Raw genomic sequence first — 13,271 nt, forward strand, 5'->3', positions numbered from 1 at the left:
GTCCAAAGTCTCAGAAGTCAACTTTAACACCAAGCAAGTATTGAGCAGTTGTGGGAAGTGTTTAACTCACACTTGTCAAAGCCATGTTCACAGGATCATATTTGTGCCCAGAACAGAAAGGCTCACTCTATTTGATAGTTTTTAGCTCACAGATACTGTTCTGTGCATTTGCAGAGCAGAAGTATCAGGATAGTTTTCTAATTACTGTGCTTAGTTTTCACAGTTTTACCAACACAGACAAGTCACACAAAGCAAAAACATACAACTGCAGTCATATATTTAGTTTTCTGGGCCTTTGTTCATGTGTTTGGAGTGAGTTGTTTTGATGAGGGCTAGACCATTTCTTGTTGTCCAACCTTCCATAATTACAAGCAGAAATTAGTTAAATTGTACAGTTTGTTAATATTCCAAATCCCAAGCAGTTGCCACTGTTGCATGTTTCCTTACTGGGCTTATTTTTTAGTGCAATATAAAGTACCGCAACTCTAAAGAAACAGTGCAACCATGTCTAGAAGTAGAGATAATTCGAAATAAATTCTGTTTACTGGAGCTGAAAAGTAGGGAAAACTAGAAATATTTGCTGAATTTTTAAATGAGGTGTTGAATACAGTGATGTTGATTAAATATTCCAGTTTCAAACTTGGATTTGGTTAAATTTTCCAACAAAACAGTGCCGCATTAGTTTAAGGATCATTGCAAAGTTGAAAATCAGACAGTTCTTTCTGTTTTTACGGTTTCTGATTGTGATTACATTTTTCAAATTTTTTGGTTCAGACAGTTGGTACATAACAACATGTTTAAAATCATCTTGCATCTCTCTGTTTTAGGCTGACATCAATAGATGAGCTGGACTGCAGTTTCAATGAGATTGAAGCCTTGCCCTCCTCCGTTGGCCAGTGTACCAGCATTCGCACATTTGCTGCAGATCACAACTTCCTGACCCAGCTTCCCCCTGAGGTGAGTGTGCACATTGGTATATAAATATTTGTCTCTCTGCTCAGCTACAACAGCTAGCATTGTTGGCTCATGACTGAGGCTCTGGTTTGTTCCTCTGATAGATGGGCAACTGGAAGAATGCAACTGTGCTGTTTCTACATTCCAACAAGCTGGAGTCTTTGCCTGAAGAGATGGGAGACATGCAAAGGCTAAAAGTCATCAATCTAAGCAATAACAAGTGAGTCTGGGCTGGCGAGTGTTCATGCGTAATAAGGGTGACATTAAAGAAGGAAAGGAATTTACATTTTTTTCAGTTTATTTTTGATGATTGGTATCTAAAAGTAAGATTGTATCCAAATTTCCAGTCGTTACCAGGCTCCATCTTCTCATATGTGAGGACTTGCTTTGTTTTTTCTGTTTTGCTTTATTGTAAATTGAATCAATTTCTAGTTTTTTTTTTTTTTTTTTGAACAAGAAACACGATTTAATGCTATCAATATAGGGTTTAGAATTTAGAACATTTTATTGCAATAACGATTATCAAAAGGTTAAGAAATAATCAGATCAGCGCCAGTTATTTTAAAAGCTTTGAAAAGCTGAAGCTGTGCAGTAAATGCTTCACTATAGATAACTTAAATCAGTGACAACACAAAAAACTGCAAATCTTGGTTTTATTCTTACTAGAGCACTCAAGCAGTATGAAATCTAACCTGCTAATTATGATACTGTATTGGGATCGAATGATCTTAATTCTGGCCAGAATAGGTTAGTTAGGAAACCAAGGCCTGATTGAGGTTTTAATGATGTAATACATCATCATAAAATACACTAAATTGTTTTGGCAACAAACCCACAGCACTGTTAACTTTGGCTGCAGACTGGCTTTATTGTTGGCCCTCATAGATCAAATTTGCCCTGGACAATAAATTTGATATTTTTTTAGGTTTTGGTGCACGATGACTGAGCACCTGTGTCACTTTTGCTCCCCTGCAGGTTGAAGAATCTTCCCTACAGTTTCACTAAACTGAATGAGATGACTGCAATGTGGCTTTCTGAAAATCAAGTAAGTGTTGTTTATAAAGTAGCTGGCTTTCACAGAAGGTTCTTCTGGGTTCAAAGCTGTCAGATAGGGACTGTAATGACAACGGTGTACGTGACTCACAGTATAAATTCAGCTGTAAATTAAGAAGCTTAACCAAGTAGCTCAGGAAAATGCATCTAAAATGCACTAAACCACTTCCAGGACATTTGATCTAAATGTGCCAAAGGGTAGCGCAGGTCAAACCTGGTGATATCCTAAACTCTCTGTCTTTAAAATGTAGGAGGATCCTAATGTTAGAATATGTTGTCTTTACCTTAATGCATGTTTAAGGTGACAGAGCAGTAATCCAGACATGTCTGTCAATAACCTTGAAAAGTAGTATGTGTGAATGTAAATGATAAGGTGCCAATTTGTGAGATAAGCCAGCAACAGAAGTGAAGCATAGATTAAGGTTACCAGTCAAGTTGTGGTGCTTGGAATTTGGACTTCTTCCTTGGGCTTTGACAGAGGACCATCTTTAAAAGGTGGAAACGTGTAAGTCTGGGTAGCTCACGTGTGAGTAAGTGGCTTGGAATCCCACTTAGTCATGGTAGTGTGGCTTTGTGTGGTAAAGAAGTACTTGAACTGCTCATATCAAGCTTAGCAGAAGCGTCTCAGTATGCAAAGGCAATGGAAAGTTGGAGAAGTCTCAGCAGAGCTATACTGATTCAATGTGTTTTCTTTGTTCAACTTATAAATATTTCCAAATTACAGTCTGACTCTCACCGCACTCTAAAATCAATTATTCATGCGCTTTTCTCCTCCTGGCTGGACTATTCCAAGGCTCTGTTCAAATGACTTGACAAATTGTCGCTGGAAAACTGCAGCTGTTTCAGAATGCTGCAGAGAAAGTGTAGAATCAGCCATAGAGCCTCCATCTCTCTGCTGTCCTCGCCTTCAATCGTTGCCTACTATAAGGGGAGTGGAAGTTTTCTGTCAATTACAGGGTGCACCTCAGTCACTCTCTTGCTGAGATTTGTGAGTTCTTAACAGAACACTGGACAGACAGACAGTCCGGCAGGCACGTCAGCACTAAGACACATGAATATAGTTGGACAGGTGCAACAGTGGTGATATAGCCTGGGGGAGACTGATCGACTTAAAGGCAGCTTCATCAAGAAATGGATGACGGGAAGAGGCACCCAGATGTCCTTAAGTGATCGAAGCAGATTAGAAGCAGAGAAACTCAGGTTGAAATATCTGCTCAGAATTTCAGGAGGACATATAAAATTCACCCTGTGACGTATTGTTTTCCCCAGTGATTCTGTGTTCTCTGCAGATTTAAGCCTTTTTCATGTATTAATGATGCAGCACAGATTGCACGGAACAAAATTTCACAGTATTTTGTTAAATTATCTCCTATCTTAACAACGTAGGAGAATTAAATATGTGTTATTACAACACAGAGCATCTCTACAACAGAATGGACCGCATGAAACAACAAAGTACAACTATATTAGAAATAATAGAGCAGAGGAAGAGCGGGATCATAGAACAGACCTCACAGTCAATAACAAGTCACATAACTGTGACTCAGAGTTAATGAAGTTGTTGATGCTGCTTGCGGAGTGTTGTCCCACTCTTCCTAAGAGACTTTTTGGGGGCAGGATTATGTTGGCGAGCGCATCCATCCAGATCATCCCACAGATTTTCAGTGGGTGACGTGTGGAGCGTCTGGAAGCCATGGTAGGACTGGAACATTTTCAGCTGCTATAGAAAGACATATTCATGGCAACACAAGGTTGCAACATCATGTGATGGCAGCAAATGAATGAAATAAACATGGATGGGATGATTTCCTCTTGATATAGTTGGACTTTAAGATTGCCATAGATGAAATGCAAACATATCCTTTGTTGGTGGCGTGTCTCTGCCCCTACAATCATTCTTCAGTTTCCGTGGGCCACTTCTTTTGACAGCGACGTCTGTGGAGTATTTCCCGGTATGATGTCAAACGTGACATCTGCCGTACGCTCTGCAAAATTGAAAACAAGATCGATCAGTGGAACAGACATTCATTTTGTAGGTGTCCAGGGAACGTTAGCAGTCACCTTCTGGAGCTGATTACAACACTGTTCAGTCAGTATGGGTCACAAGATCACAAATCAGTCACAGTTGGAGCCGATATTCTCATGTTGTGTGCACCAACAACTTAATCAGCAGTCTCTATAGCTGATCACAAACTACTGGGTAGGTCAGATGTGTCGACTGTGGGCTCAAACAATGACACATGGTTTGCAGTCATGTGGCAGATTGTCAGTTGTGCCATGCTGTCTAAAATGGTTTCTTAGACGACCAGTGGTGGAGCTGTGGACATTGAGGTCCCCCACTGTGGTTCTAACTGAAATAACAACATCTAGCATGTCAACAGCCTGTTTTCATCTCTGTCTTGTCATCTGTTGTATCATACTTTTTGAATCAAGCTGCATTTTAAAGGTGACCTTTCACAGTTGCTGGTCAAAGGAATGTCTGTATACTGGTTACACTATCTGATCATGGTCCTTTAAAGCCAGACCTAACAAGGCTATGGATTGACTCAGTTGTCACCAGTTGAATAGCACAAAAACTTTATGTGCACAGTTAGATAGAACACTTTTTTTATTCATGGCAATAGATGTGACACTTTTAGGTTTTTCTCTAAGTCAGAAATGAAGATTTTTGTTCAGTGTAGCTGCCATGCTAAAGCAAGAAACTGAGAACTCCAGGACATTCTCTGAGCATTGAGTGTTTGACAAAGAACTGTTGATTTCAGATAGCACACTCAAACCTACTTTCTGTCTCTCACAGTCAAAGCCCCTGATCCCGCTCCAGAAAGAGGAGGACCCAGAGACTCACAAAACCGTGCTAACCAACTACATGTTCCCTCAGCAAACCAGGACAGAGGACTGTGAGTACTGTGCACTCAACACCTTTTTCGGTTTCTCTTTTGTTTTCTTTCACGCTTTATCTGGCAGACCATACAACCGCATCATCAATCAAACAGCCATATAACACTTATGACTTTACGTGTTTGAATAACACAATTTAAAGAAAATGTAACCCCAATGTTCAGGTAAATTTAATGCATTTTGTGGTCACGTGACTACACCTACTATCTTTGTCAAAGCTTATAGGTGACCTACAAGGATCCCTAAATGCATTTTTTATGGGAGATCTTGTTACCTAAGACTGAGGCTGCAGAAGAAACACTAGTCATCGTCTTCTTGTCAAGCATCTGTTAGTTTGGTTTGGTTTCCTATTTCACCAGACAGCTTGCACTGACCCTGTTGCATCTAAGCTTTGGAGTAATTAGTGGTTCAACAAATACGTGTTGGTTGTGAATCAACAACTTGATTTTTTAAATTTAAAATTGTTTTTTTTCATACAAGGTCAGCGACTTGTCTTACCACGAAGTATCTAAGTTCAGTCCTGTATGTCCTACATGCTAGTTATCTGCTTTATACCTTATCCATATTTACTGTATATACTTTGACTTCTTGAAGAGCTCTGTCTGTTTCCTCGTGTTTTCCTGGAAGCTGAATTTAGTCATGACCTGACTGCAGTTATTATGGTTTACAACTTGTTGATATGGAGAGTACACACCAGGTGACTCATATTATCCACTGTGCATTCACACTCTGGGATGGTGTGTTAAGTTGAGCCAAAGTTCATATTATGATCTGTTCTCAGCTGATACTGACTGAGAATCAACCAAATGAGATTTCCTTGTCAGAATGTAACTCCGAGGTAGTTAGCAGCTTGTATACATCACGAATCTACATATGTGTTGCTAATTCGAGGGCAGAGCTTTTTACACAGGAAACCACACTGACTGATAGACGCCTCAAAGTGTAAATGACAGCTTTAAATTATTGTTGTGTTGTATCTAGAGTCTCATATCCAGTTTGTTGCACATTTTCTGATACTGACAGACAGACACAACAAAAAGCAGACTGGCAGTGCAAGATGCTAATACAGAGTTTCAGGAAAGCAGCGTCACCACATCCAGCGCTGCCATGACACCTTTTTTATAGCAATCATGATCATTTCTCTCTTTTAGCAACCTGCAGGAGTCCTACAGGAGTGTCACCGCAACAGCGGTACTGAGTTCAATACTAAATGTTTCTAGAGGAACAAACTTGCCCTTCTGCATTTTTAAAACTGAGCTGCTTTTTGTGTCAAACTTTTAAATGAGCTATAGAATCGAATTGAAACACAGAGTACAGTGTATTAACATTCAGCCTGTTTGTTAGCATGCTATCATCGGAAAAGAATTTATTACAGCATCAATTCCAAGTATCAGCAATTCATCATTGCTGGGGAATTTAAGGGGTTAACTCCTGATTTTTCAAGTTCCTCCACAGCTCTTTCAGTCTACTAGCATGCCTCACGTTGTCTTTGCGCCACCTTGTGGTCAAAGTTCGACATTTACAAACTAACCACAGTTGAGGCGACTTACAAAGAAAGCTTTAATTAAAAAGACTAATAAATAATCTGCTCCCTGGCTTCTCCTTTTTTTTTTTTTTTATAGACATTCCTAACTCTGACTCTGAGAGCTTCAATCCGGCACTCTGGGAGGAACAACGCAAGCACCGAGCTCAGGTGGCCTTTGAGTGTGACGAGGACAAAGATGAGAGAGAAACACCCCCGAGGGTTAGTAGGACACATTTGTTACTGTTCACATAATTGGGAAAGGAAAAACAACAGCAGTGTCATGATTTACCACAACCGCAAGGCCATTGTTGTAATTACAAGTGTTTCTTGGCAACAGTTCTTCACTTTCTGAGCGTTTTCATTTCCGAGGTCCCTCATCTACCATTTTCTGCAACTTTTGTAATACAGAGTAGTGGAGAAATTGTAATCTCAGCTGATTCATGGCTGTGAGAAAAATCCTCGCTGGACCTGATGGATTTCTGCAGTTTGCACCCTCAGTGCAAAAACACTCACAGGGAATTATGACATTGCATGTACATAATTCCTTGTGAGTGTTTCAGAATGCTGAAGGAAAACTGTAGAGTCAGATTTTAAAAAAATTCCAAATATTCTGTATTCTATATACAAATGTGGAATGTTCTATATAGAATATTCTGTATTCAAATGTATTGATTCTTAGTCCTGTGTGTTTTTGTTCTCTTCAGGAGGGAAACCTGAAGCGCTACCCCACACCATACCCAGATGAGCTGAAGAACATGGTAAAGACAGCCCAGTCAGTGGCTCACAGGCTGAAGGAAGATGAATTGAGTGACGAAACGGGGAAAGATGCAAAACCAATTGAGAGAAACCACATTGGAGTGCAGGACGTGGGAGTTAAGGTCAGTTTCAGCTCAAGGAGATCTCTTTCTTGGAAATAGATCAGCCACTTTCATTTCTTGTGTCGTTTTGTTAACCTCGCTTTGTTCCCCTTTAACAGACTAAATGTGTGTGAAAAGACCATATTTATTGCATAACTGAGGACTTGAGCTGTTTTCTGTGCAGGTGATAGAGGCCCCCTGTCCCAATGGTATGGCATCAGACATGGAGCCACAAGTATCTACTAATACTTGTGTCCAAAATCCCTCTGCACTTGAATCAAAAGACACTTCTGAGTCTTACAGCTCTCAGAAAATCCCACTCAAATCTTCAGAGGGCTCTATGATGAACCATGAGGACACACTAGAGGTAGTCCAAGCATGTAGAGCTCTCGGTTATTAAGAGTTCTTATAGTGTAACAAACAAGAAACACAGCAAGAACATTCTGATGTTTAAATGAAAAATACAGCCTTAAGAAAAGTGCTCTCTTTGTCTTTAGGATTCTGAGGAGCTATCAGATGAAGAAGAGGAGATGAAAATTGCAGAGATGAGACCCCCTCTTATTGAGATTTCCATCAACCAGCCTAAAGTAGTGACTTTAAGTAAGGACAAAAAAGGTAACATTACTGCAAAAATTAATCTTAAGTGGAAAACAAAACTAAAACATCTGGATACAGTGCCCTAACAGTGTTATTTCTGCTAACAGATGATGGGAAAGACGCAGACTCTTTGCTGGATGACACAGTGGCCAACAGCAACCAGAACAACAGTAACTGTTCATCACCATCACGCATGTCGGACTCTGTGTCTCTGACCACAGACAGCAGTCAGGACAATTCTCTGTGCACACCTGAGAGAGAGGCAAAGATGCCTTTCCTACCAAAAACCCGGTTAGTGCAGCCCTTTGACATGTCAGTGTAAAGAGGAGAGTCTTCCTCCTGCTGTTGCTTAGAAATCTGATGTGTTTCTCTTCTGGCATTATTTTTCATTTTTGTAGGCAAGAGGATGAGAATATGAACCAGCCTAAAGACACCACCCCGCTCCTCCATAATGGTAATGGCTCTGAAACGTCCCTTCAGGCTCTTTTGAAAACTCAGCAGACACCGCCAGAGAAAATGGGAGACTATGACCTGTCCATGGAAGCCAGACTGGCTTTCATTGAGAAGGGAATAAACAATGGCATGGGAGACGCTTACACAAAGTGGGACCAGATCAACATGAATGTGACCAAGCTGCCAACTGACAACATGGTTCAGCTGGATGGGTTGGACAAAACCAAGAATGGTTCAGTAGCCCAGGAGGACTTGGACAGCAAGCAGGGTTATGGCAATGACAATGTGGATCATTTACAGAATGGAAATCAACAGGCCAGTGACTGCATCAATAGTCTGGGAATCAAAAGCCAGGCGATGAGCATGGAGACATCTGCTATACATGTGGCCTCGACAGGCGTGACAGCCAGCAGTGACATGTCTCTGTCTCGTAGCACAGAGGAACTGTCTCCAGAGAAAAGGTGCCATCCCCCACAGGTGATGAAGTCTCACAGCATCAGCAACATAGAAACAGGGGGTATGAAGCTGTACTCCTTCGATGGGGATGATGACTCCTATGACACAGCAGCAATGACTAGAATGGCAGGGGCTGGTCCAGGGCCAGGAACTCAGGGCCAGAGCATCGTCAGGAGCAAGTCAGCCAGTCAACTACTCAATGACCAGACTCTCATGGTTTATCCCAGCTCCTCTGCATCTTCTTCAGACCTTCTCTCTTCTTCTAAGCCACCTGCCAGCACCAGCAGATATCCAGTCTCCTCCAGCATGGCCATGGGAATCCCTCCTCCCCAGTACAACGTACAATACACAAGCAGTGCCATGCCTAAAGACGGCCTCTGGACCCAGAGGACGGCCATGCCTCCAGAGCACCAAGGCTACCTCCCTCCTCCTCCACACTCACTAGCCAACACCAATTTCTCAAACCGTAATCAAGCACCTCCCTACCCTCTGCAGCCACAGCAGAGGGGGCCTTCCATGGCTCCCAAACCTTCAGGGGATATGTGGGCGAAGGAGAGACTTCACACTACTGGTGGCCAGCATCGAAGCAGCACTCTGCAGAGGCAAAGCAGCACCGCCTCCACAGCATCCATGGGTGACCCGAGACGCATACAGGTGCCCGACGGGGAATACATGACATACAGGGACATTCACACCCTCGCCAGGGGGCCACTGGCAATGAGCCAGGCCATGCAGAGGCCCCTGTCCGCTCGCACTTACAGCATTGACGTCCCTGGAGTCTCCAGGCCTGTGAGTGGCAGGCCACAGCCACACGAGCTTCCAGAAAGGACCATGTCTGTCAGTGACTTCAATTACCAGCACAGCAGCCCCAGCAAGAGGCCCAACACCAGGGTGAAGTCTGAGCACTCGCTCCTGGACGGGCCGGGACAGGTGCCAGGAGGAGTGGGAGCAGGAAGGGTGCCAACAGACTGGAGAGACCAGGTGATGCGGCACATCGAGGCCAAGAAAATGGAAAAGGTAAAAAGTACTAATATGATGAAATGTACAGCTAGATGGAAAAATGTTTCATTATCTGTGCTTTGTTCTTGTCCTCTCATCATTCATTATTAATGTTTAAGGGTTTCATTTGACTTAAAAAAGGGTTTTTCGTGGATATGATTCTTGGGACATACACATAAAATGTTCATCCTTACAGGTCATCTCTACAAAAAAAGTGTCCGTAAACTGTATTTCAAGACGTACAACAGTCAGGTTAACTCCTTTGGGTGTTACATTAACTTCAAATACAAATTATGAAAGAACAGGTCAAGCCTTTGTTTAGTAACTGCAAAGGTTGATTCACTCAGATTACCACTGATATCTAGCTGGGTACATAGTTTTGGTTTTTGTTTGTCCTAGTTTTGAAGTTTCTTTCTGCGGAAATTCTGCCACCGGCCGCAAACCAACAAAGGTTACAGTAATTTTCTTTGTGGTGCTTATAGCAGTGAAAAAAATACAACAGAAAAATGCAACAGCAATGTGTCTTTCAAGAAACATTGTCAGTCTGAATAATCAGCAGGCCTTGCTGTCAACATTTTTACTATTGTCTGGCAACGAAATAGTTTACGTCTACATCCGCACCAACACACACAATCTCTGCTACATTTAAGCTTACCGGCGTCCACACTACTCCGGAGTTTTAGAATCACTAGAACAGTGACTTATGGAAATGCTGCTGACCTCAGTTTTGTCTGACAACTCCAGGGTTGCGATTTACTTTGGTTAAGGGGAAAAAAAGTCACTTTTGGGAACTGTGGTGCAGACACTCATGTTTGCTTCCTGGTTTCATTTTAATTGTGATTATGTGCAGTTCCCTGATTCTTCTTACTTCTATCACATAACTGTTTTTTAGAAGAATGTAGAAAACATTAGGTTACAGACGTTGCTGACCTTGTTTTATCTCAGACTGCTATTGCTCTTTTCCTTCTATAGTATTTTATGCAACTAAGCAGCCAACCCTCTGCGTCATATTTACACTAACGTCCATGTACCCAGTGTACATGAATAATCATGTGATATGTATTTTCATGCTTGTTAGTGTGCACAGAGATTATTTCTGAAACTTTGCTAAAATGCTCATCTGGATGGAGATCGTTTTCCTTTTTGGGACAAAATCCTAGTAGTGTGGATGGTGCCACGTGGTGGTCTGCAGATGCCTGTACGGTCAGAAACAAGCAAAAGAGACTATGTAGCAGAAGAGATTCAGTAAGGGATTTAATGACAGATATTGGAAAAATAACTTGAAAATGGATTCAAAATGGATATCAGAATCCATCTCCACAGTGGAGTTATCTCAAGACCTGTGCAAATAAAACCAAAACCGTCTACTGAGGATATTTGGGTGAATCCACCTTTTCAGTATACAGGAGCCTACTAACCCAGCTACATGCAAAATATCTCTGATTCACTGCATGTTTGCCTGTATATGCTGTAAACCTTTCTGTTGTGTCTTTTTATGTCATCACTCATTTGGTGGATTGCATGGCCACCCTTGACATGTCGGTTGGTGCTGGTTGTTCCATGTCGTCAGAATGCACTGTCTCGCTCCTATAATTCCAATACCACTCCACTGAGCTGGTCTCACTACGGCAGCTGTAGGGATATGCATGCCAGCCAAGGGTCCCTGGTCTTTAGTGCCAGGGAGGGACAGCCCTACGGAGCTCTGGGCTTCTGTGTGAGTACTGTGAACTTGTTGCTAGCTCCTGCAGCTCCTACCAAGCCAGGGCCTCCAGTTCCTGCTAGTTTCACATCCTTTAGAAGATAAGGAAATGTCTGTTTCCTTCTCTGCTCGATGTTGAGAAGTGAGCACAGACCTTCAGAAGTCATCTTTCACTTGTCCTTTTACAGACAAATGAAAGTGTAACGCTTCTCAACGTCTTGTTTCTCATGACCACAAACCCTGTCTTGTGCTTTGCCAGAAAAGATGGATGGATTCTAGTTTTGGTAGTGCTCTTTCTGTTTTAATTCAAGTAGAACTCTTTCAAAACAGTCTCCTTTTTGTGCTATCGTCCAGTTGGTTTGCTTAATTCCATTAGTAGAACTGAAGCCAAATTAATATGACAAAATGTTGAGGCACTTACCCTCTGAACATCAAGTAATATTGGGATGTGGGCTCATTTTTCACTGCAAATATGAAGTCCTGCATCCATACGAAAACAGCACAGCCATGGCTAGAAGTAGAGAAAACTCAAAAACAAAAAACTGGCATCAATATATGCAACATTTTTCCAAAATGTTACCAGTAGTTGATAAATAGTTACTGTGCATACAGTAGATATTTCACTATTTACATTTTTTCATTTGTTGTTTCCATACTTATCTGCTCTTTGTTAGCACAGACTGCAGTTCAGCCCAGTTTAACTTAGAACTCCTTGAATTTTGTCATGTTTCTGTTAATAGCTCTTTTTTGAAAACAAAATCAGTTTAGGGTAAACAGTTTATTTTTTGCATTTTTTTAAGGACGTGTGTGGACAAAGTATCACCACCTCAAAATTGGGTTAAGTTTAGTTTTACAGTTTATGGCTCTGATAAATAGTCTCATTTTGGTGATTTTGTAAAGATGACACACTTTTTAAACACATCAGCCGGTTTTATTATTCAGAGGGTTAAACTGATTTTGAGATTTTTAAAAATCTTTTGAAACTTTCCTCACCATATTCGGATCCTGCATGTATCTTTTTTTTTTTTTTGCGCTATGGGAGACTTGTATTTCTAATCTTTTAGAATCCATCTGACAACAGACATTGTCGCCCTAAACTGTGAGGTCACTGGCTTGTTTCTTGCTCACTTTCTCTGTCAGGAAAGCCTACCTTGACTTGTTCATTAGCTTTTGAGTAATATTAGTGTTAACAAATGGAGCAAAACAACCCCTTTAAAACCTGCCAGACTCTTTTACATAATAATCAACATCCCTGTATGTTTTCTCCCCTCCTTGCCACACTTAAATCATCCTGTGATTGCAATACATCTCAGAAACCATCATTTTCTTCTTGCACTTTAAATCCTTATTTTGCTCATTCATCATCTTCACTCTGACGTTTGATCACTTCAGAAGCACTTCCTAACCTCTCACTTTGTGTGTGGGCATGTTTGTCAAAGGTAAGTGGTCTGAGTATGTGTCTAAATGATTTAGAAAGTGGGTTTTAGAATCTGTGAAAAATAAAGCTAAAGCTTTCTGAAAGTGTTGTGAAACCCCTTCTCTGCTTAACATTTTTGATTCACTGCATTTCCAGGAGGCAAATGTTCAAAATTACATGCTACTTACAGACTGAATAGAACCAAAGCACAGTTTAATCTCAGTTTTTCATCCTCTAAATCAGATGTGTTTATTCTTTTTTTCATACTAAATCAACATCTCACTATCTCATGTCATCACCAGACAAAATATGTTCATGTCAGCCTTTTAATGATATGTCTTGTCTGTTGTTCTTGGTTGTAAA

General features: G+C 41.2%; 1 protein-coding gene across 3 annotated transcripts in view; it reads left to right on the forward strand.

Annotated features, from left to right (window-relative positions):
* erbin (erbb2 interacting protein) overlaps positions 1–13,271 on the forward strand; it is a 56,572-nt gene that overhangs the window by 38,052 nt on the left and 5,249 nt on the right. The window contains exons 12-22 of one of the 3 annotated variants that reach the window (XM_023266642.3): positions 828–957; positions 1,059–1,174; positions 1,930–1,999; positions 4,805–4,904; positions 6,528–6,649; positions 7,135–7,308; positions 7,472–7,654; positions 7,785–7,902; positions 7,992–8,175; positions 8,283–9,810; positions 11,363–11,506. In XM_023266642.3, the coding sequence (XP_023122410.2) occupies positions 828–957; positions 1,059–1,174; positions 1,930–1,999; positions 4,805–4,904; positions 6,528–6,649; positions 7,135–7,308; positions 7,472–7,654; positions 7,785–7,902; positions 7,992–8,175; positions 8,283–9,810; positions 11,363–11,506 (2,869 nt within the window). The remainder of the gene's footprint in view (positions 1–827; positions 958–1,058; positions 1,175–1,929; positions 2,000–4,804; positions 4,905–6,527; positions 6,650–7,134; positions 7,309–7,471; positions 7,655–7,784; positions 7,903–7,991; positions 8,176–8,282; positions 9,811–11,362; positions 11,507–13,271) is intronic. The other 2 variants (XM_023266644.3, XM_023266645.3) reach the window with 2 other exon arrangements.

This window comes from Amphiprion ocellaris, chromosome 17, assembly GCF_022539595.1.
Source record: "Amphiprion ocellaris isolate individual 3 ecotype Okinawa chromosome 17, ASM2253959v1, whole genome shotgun sequence".
NCBI classification, from domain to species: domain Eukaryota; kingdom Metazoa; phylum Chordata; class Actinopteri; family Pomacentridae; genus Amphiprion; species Amphiprion ocellaris.